This window comes from Pinus tabuliformis, chromosome X, assembly GCF_031772625.1.
Source record: "Pinus tabuliformis cultivar Carrire ecotype Pingquan chromosome X, CPIR1, whole genome shotgun sequence".
NCBI classification, from domain to species: domain Eukaryota; kingdom Viridiplantae; phylum Streptophyta; class Pinopsida; order Pinales; family Pinaceae; genus Pinus; species Pinus tabuliformis.
Genome location: NC_142308.1, coordinates 1,502,556,302 through 1,502,563,559, shown reverse-complemented (window position 1 = coordinate 1,502,563,559; position 7,258 = coordinate 1,502,556,302). Strand labels below are relative to the sequence as shown.

The 7,258-nt window shown below is 36.1% G+C and overlaps 1 protein-coding gene and 1 pseudogene across 1 annotated transcript; both read right to left on the bottom strand.

Annotated features, from left to right (window-relative positions):
* LOC149145736 (FRIGIDA-like protein 3) lies at positions 1–4,118 on the bottom strand. Its single transcript, XM_089452539.1, has 6 exons — positions 4,068–4,118; positions 1,856–2,250; positions 1,551–1,606; positions 1,157–1,197; positions 949–1,083; positions 1–831 (listed from the first exon to the last, which is right to left on the bottom strand). The coding sequence occupies exons 1-6, from the start codon at positions 4,116–4,118 to the stop codon at positions 484–486; spliced, it is 1,026 nt and encodes a 341-aa protein (XP_089308665.1). The 3' UTR covers positions 1–483.
* Positions 4,119–5,171: 1,053 nt separating this feature from the next.
* The window catches only part of LOC149145735 (uncharacterized), a 50,760-nt pseudogene continuing 48,673 nt past the window's right edge, over positions 5,172–7,258 (bottom strand).

The following is a 7,258-nucleotide window of genomic DNA, read 5'->3' as shown; positions in this document are numbered from 1 at the left end:
GTGATGAAGCACTCAATACCATACAAAAATAAAATTCCTTAATAGAAGATTCCTTAATAGAAGAAAACACCACTGACAATTGTGAAAAGCTGCCAAATGAACTTTGCCAATCTTTTAGATTTACAGAAACAAAGTCAAAAAACCTCTTCAAAGCTAAGTGCTTACTACCAGCCACATCCAATAGAAAAGGTTTTATGGGGCTTGATAAGATCAGAACTTGCTTGACCACGGTAAGATAAGCACCGTACCTACCTAATGTATAAAAGAAGACTGATAAGCTGGAGGAGGGGCAGGCAGTCTACTGCCAAAGTGATGGTTGCTGTAATTAGTAGAGGAATTGTAAGAATCGGAACCCAACAACGAAGGCCCCATGTTATCTGATGGATACATATATGGCCTTGAGAGCGAGACTGGAGTCCTATTTCCAACACCATAGCCTGCTCCATATAATCCTTGGTTTGATCTGTCATATGCATTTTGGCCCTATAGGTTGTAGGATGTAACACCTGGAGCTGCACCAGAATATTGTACTCTATCCAAAGACCTATAAAAGCTTCTGTCTGCACCATTGGAAGAAGCATAAAGAGTCGGAGTTCTTTCATCTGCACTTAACGGAGGCATATATACACCAGCATTTCCTCCATTAGCACGAGGACGCTTAGGTTGAGACTTAACAGCACCTGCAGACCTTTTTCTGTCAGCCTTAGCTTTCTCTAGCTGAGCTACACGCTTTTGAAGAGGATCTGGTGAGAACTGCGATTCAAGTTTGTGCTCCTCAATGCACTTTATAACAGCTCTGTAAGCAGAAAGCTCTTTTGTATTTACTTCATTCTGTAGCAGCAAATAAAAATATCGGTCAAAAAAGGAACTTCCGATATAACCAACAATACTAAGCCAAAATGATCATCACATAACAAGACATTTTGTATAACAGTAATACAATCGTACTTGTGCAACACTAGAGTTAGTCCTGCTTTTTAAACTTGCCTGAGAAGCTTTCTTAGCATCTTTCAGATATTCCTTCAACAAAGGAACAGGTGCAAACTTCTCTGTTAGCCCAAATGCATGAGCAAAGTTGATTGCCTCAATTTGTTTTCAACAAAGGAACAGGTGCAAACTTCTCTGTCAGCCCAAATGCATGAGCAAAGTTGACTGCCTCAATTTGTTTTCCACTATTGACCAGGGTTTCTACAACATCTGCATGAAATTGTCACAAAATTTTCAGTTAATCTGAATATGTCACAAACATTTGAAATACCAGAAGACAGTTTACTGTGAAAGAAAAAACAATACAGACAACTTCAACGGATTTGTCAATAAAGATAACAGCTATGCCAGCTTGAGACCATTTTCGTAAGTAAACAGTTCCCCACTCATGAAAGGCCTTATGACACTTTACCATAGCTGATCATCTTCAGGTGCCTTTATTAATATCAACAAAATAACTTACATACAACTTTCTACCTCATAAAAAGATGTCTACCTAGTAGAGGCCACTCAGTATCTGCCTTGCATATGAAATGTTGAGATCTAAAGAAAAGACTACCAACCCCGCCAACTTAGAAACCCGTTCACTGGACTAAACAAAAAACGTTGGGAAGGTTTACTACAGCCAGGATTACCAAAATTTATCTTCAACTCAATCAGCGACAACCAAGTATACTGATAAAATCCACCAGTCCCTCAAAAAAACCAAGCTAGCCATGAATGCCAGAAAAACAACAAAAAACCTATCTACCAAAATGGATGGAAATTTTGCCAGCCTAGCCACTGAGGCTAACATTACAGAACACCAGCCAACCAACCTGGCATTTTTGATTCAAGTCCAAGGGAACGACAGAGTTCAGGTGTCTACCTGCACCGTGCAAATGCAAGAACAAGCTTGCATAAGTCATCTTTATCAAACTCTGACGCAATTCCAAAAGTAGCTAGAAGTTGCAAGAAGGCCTGGGCCTCCAACGAATTGCCATTGGCAACATCTCCTTCAAGGTTTATCTTCGACTTCCATTCATGTGCAATACTTTTGGCTTGCTCCTTTATATTTAAGGGCAGAACTGGATGTTCAACACCCAAAATAGGATCTGCCAAAACAGGTACAAGAGATTCCAGTAATAATGTACAGGTCCGACGTAGAGCCGAGAGCCCAAACTCTTTCTTGTCACTTGACTTTTGTTCAAGAGAATAAAACCCCTCCAAGGACTCCAACACTAACCGTGGTGGGTCAGTTGCAGAGTTTAATGCAGAGGGAACCTAATTGCAAAGCCCTATTTCCAATTGCAAAAGTCATTAAGAATGGGAAGAAAGGATTTAGGGATTATAATATCTGAAAATTTCTATTTTTAAAGTATTATAAAATGAGTTTAGATATTTATATAACAATAATAAGTGGAAATCAGAAAAAGAAAAAGAAAAGAAAAGAAATTGATTGGAGATAAACTTTTTATAATTTTGTAAATGTTATTGAGTTCCAATGCTCAAACAAAATATTTATAAAAGGTAATTCACTGGTCTGTGGATGAAGCAAGCATTTGGAGGCTAATTCGTGAAGTCTGACAATAAAAGAGGTGAAATTAGAATGAGTAATGATAAGACAGACATCCTTGTATAGAAATTGCAATGAGGTTCTTCTTAAAGGTGACTTAATTGTATCACATTGATTTTGACATGACAACATCGGCAAAATGATATAAAAGTCGTTGCAACTAGTACATCTGTGTTTGGTGCATTAATCACTATATGAGATTGAAGGAATCTGGCGCATTCTCGATCAGAACTATTGCTTGATTGACAACAACATGAGTCTTGTGTTGTACAACAATTGTATAATTGGTGCATTAATCACTGTATGAGATTGAAGGAATCTGGTCGCATTCTCAATCAGAACTATTGACAACAGCATGGGCCTTGTGTTGTACAACAATTGTATAATTTGATTGTGAAGGATTTAAGGAGAATTAATGTTGTTTTTTCTGATCCTAGCAAGGATTAGCAAATATACTATTTATTGGTCCCTGTGGTATACATTGTTTGGACCTTGTTTTTTCCCTTAATTGTAAGTGCATAAAAATATTAGATTCATAGGACAGGGTACCATTAATCATGTGATCCAATGATCTTGGACGTTTTTTATTGAATTCTTCAAAACTTATTTCCATTTGATCTTCCAAAATGTGAAGATAGTTTTATTGGTTGGAACAATGCTACAACTTACAAGTTATAATAACAGAGATTCTGTTCTGCATAATGCTTTCCACCTTGCAATCTTTTTGTGGATATGGTTAAGCAATATTCTCTTCGAGTAAAGAATAAATTATTGTGTGTAGAGTCATTGGGTTTACTATAGTAATGATCGTAACATTTTGTAGTCTTTTGTTTGTTGTTATGTGGTTTAGTGGTTGAGACAGTGCATTACCATGTTAATGACCCAAAGACAAACTTAGAGCTCAGAGCCCTCAATTATAAGTTGGTTGAATTTTATGAGATTTATATGCAATATTAATTCAATAATTAAAAAAAAATATAGACTTAAGCACCCTAAATAAACTTCAATTTATACATCTTTAGAATCTCATTTATGCTACATATCTGCATCTTATGTACATTTTCCCATTCCCATGTCGGAATTGTTCCTCAATTTATGCCTTACGGCGTTTCCTTTGCAACATTTGGTGCAAATGCTAGTTATGTTTTTGAATTGTGAGTGGGAAAATACAATATATTGTTTAGTTGATAGCGAGAATGTTCAATTATTTGTATGATTATAATGTGTAAAGAAAATATGAAATATGGTATGATATGGTATTTTTTAATGATATCTGAATCATTAATTAATAACATATATGAAAATTTTATTTGTTTATATTTATGTAAGCAGATGGTAGTTATATGGTATTTTAAAAATGAAGTTATGAGTTTATTGTTAAAAAAAAAAAGATTTTGTTGAGTTAATTATATATAGATATTGAAATATGAAGGAAATGAGGATGATTTTTATGTATTGAGACTTTAGTGGCTAACCAGTACAATTCAATGAAAGAGCTAAAAAATATAGGGCGAGTTGGATGCACCTGAAAGAGAAGATGATGTTCACTTTCAAGTGCACTATAATTGATGTTCATTTGAGTTTTCCCATATTAAAAGACTAATTTCTTAGCAAGCTTGTAATAAATTCATGTTACTTGTAAACATTCAATGACAACACTCCGATTGAATTGACATTAAATTTCCCTCCAACTAAAATTCATTTAATATTCATTCCATTGTTAGATGATTCTCCTCCATTTAAACTTAATATAATACCCTTAACTCTGTTGCAAAAGATAGAGTCCAATCACTTCCAAATAATCCTAAGGCCAAAAATCAGCAAAACTGCATCATTTTAAACCAATCACCTTTTTTGTGGAAGATAGAGTGGTAGCGCCAACCAATCACCTCTTTTGTGGAAGATAGAGTGGTAGCGCCTGAAACTCAACCCAAGGCCACAAAGAAAGAAACCTACATCATTTTAAATAAACCATTTTGCAGTCCACTAAGTTTTTTTAGACGGTGATCTGGTGTGTTTTCACCCACTTCTAGTCACGGGTTCAAGTAGGCCCCCTATTTGGGGAAAATGTAATAGACATTTTACAATGTAAAAATTGTTAGCCTCACTCTCTTAAAAATAAATAATAAATCTAATTATTAAATTAAATAAATAAAATCATGAGAATTCCTCAAACTAAGTCTAGTTTGGATGAAAGATTGAGTTTAAGATAGACTCAATATCTTAAGACCACTTGCTCATGTATTTAAATGTATTATTAAATTATTTAAATAAGAGAGAATTACATAAACATGAGAGACCACATGATGGTTCTCTGCATTTTCGACCTGTTCATTTTTTGTGTGTTAATTTATTCCACATATAGTTATATGGTTGTGTGATTCTTCTTCATGTGGTATCAGAGCCATGGTGAGATTTGTGAGAGCCCAGCATGAGCTTAAGGTTTGAGAGTCGAATATTTTATGTTTGGAATTAAATAGAGAGTTGCGCTGTTGTTAATGAACATCAATGGGGAATCTATGCACTAGTGATAAATCTTCCTTTAGAAATAAGTGATGCCTATGATACTTTGGATCATGGATCGAAGAACAGAATGGTAATTTTCCATGGAGCTGAGATTATGAACCAGTCAATGTATTAATCGGTCAACAGTGGTCTAAGGACAGTTGCAGTCAGGGCTTCCATTTCTCCATGAGGTGCCACAAACGTAACAGAATTCATGTCGGCACCTGCAAGTAATGTGATTACATCCATAGATCAATTCAACCATCGATTTGCACTTTCCACAGCAGCGCCACTTACTATTCTCAGCAAGCTTGAGAAGCAGAAAATCTGCTTCAGTTTTGTCGGTGGCAGGCAACACTGTACATTTGCATGCCACGGATCCTTTCAGCGCACACAGAACAGCCTGTTGCAGAAAGGGCATTCCGCCATTTCCACGCCCTCCACATCTAAGGTTCCAACACTTTCCTTGAAGGGGCAGTATACTTCAGGGCTTCCAGAATTTCTGCCTCCACCATTACAGCCGACCACTGCTCAAAGATCTCCGCAGACAGAAAATACCTGCACTCATCCAGCATCAATGCTTCTCTGCAAGATTCATGCGGGCAATATATCTGATGCCTCCACTGTTTGAGCATCGAGTGGATGTACCGCGTCATGCACGGCTCGCAAAACCATTGAAAGCAAAGACTGCCCTCAAACATATTGGATGACGACTCCAATAAAATCCCGCAGAGTTGCACAGGTACAGACTGCGATATTGTGTAGCGATCCTTGTTTAAATAGCTTCTAGAGCAAAAAATATTTCTTTGTATTTGCCCATTTCTCGACTTCAACTTTTTCTTTTCTTTATTGGATCGCAATAAAGATTCTGCCTTTGTATTGAATAGTTGGAAGTCTTGAAATTCGTACCCATGATTTCTTGATTGGGACTATCACATAGTAGAAGGGGTTGTGCATATTGGTGCATGGATTAAGAAACCAATGAAGACTATGGTGATATTCCTGTTCCAGTACGGCAAAGGGATTTGACATTGAAACTGTTGGTGAAATCGAGAGCAATTTAAGAAGTTTTAAAGCTACCTTTGGACGCTTTCAGCGAACATGACCAGCAGGAAGCTAGCCAGCGTAAGGCACCAAGAAGCCAACCAGCGTGAGCCAGCTTAAGCCAACCAACGGCCACCGTGTACAGCGAGAGAAAAAAAAAAAAAATCCAGCTTTTTAAAGCTTTTTTATTTTTTATTTTTTTTTGGAAATTTAAAGTTGAATCTAAAAAGTGAAGAAACCTTTGCTAGAGAGATAAGGTATGTTTATTGTTTGTAAATTTTTGGAGTAATAAGGAGATTTTATTTGAAGTTTTTTAATGGAGAGATAAGATATGAAGAAATAAGGTATGGTTTTTATTTCTAGTTTTGAAGTGATTTTAGTTTGTAATTTTTGGAGTGACTCAATCAAGTCCATCTCAAAGTCAAGTCAAAGTTAAAGTTGTAATTGTGAAGTTTCTTCAAGGGTGTGCGGTCATGGAATTATCATTGTTTGAGAAGTTTCAATGATAATGTTGTGAAGGTGAAGAATGATGTACTCCAATAATTAATAAAATCATAATTTTTGTGGTGCTCGTGTTTTAGATCCGCCCGAAATTGAATAAGGGGATCTTAGGTACACCATGTGTAATGAATGCATGTGCATGACTTGTGTTCAAATTATCTCTTTGTATTATGCTTAAACAACTACATGCATATAAGCAAGCTTAAGTATAAGAACGCTTAATCAAGCTTTTGTAATCAAGTTTAAGCACACAAGCACAAAGTGTCACATCATCGACTTGATAAAAGTAATATTCTACAACAACATCTCACAACAACTAATTCTCGCCATCAAGTTAAGGACGCTACAAATCAAGCACTTCAAGCCTAATGACATCAACATCATCAACACTTTTTGTATCACTTACAGATAAATTGTTCTTGAACTGTAAGGGTGCATTCTTGGTTGTAACCGACACCCTAAATTGAATTGTTAAGGTGAATACATTAAGTCCAATAAGTCTTCAACTGAGTCATCAAGATTGAACTTGTCATTTGTATCTTGGGTGCATTTTCAACAGTGTTCGACACCCTTCCTTTTTAATCAGCACATTCATTGAGTACATTTAAGAAAGCACAAAGTGTCAGTAATCAATCAAGCAAGCCATATAACAAGCAATCATCATCA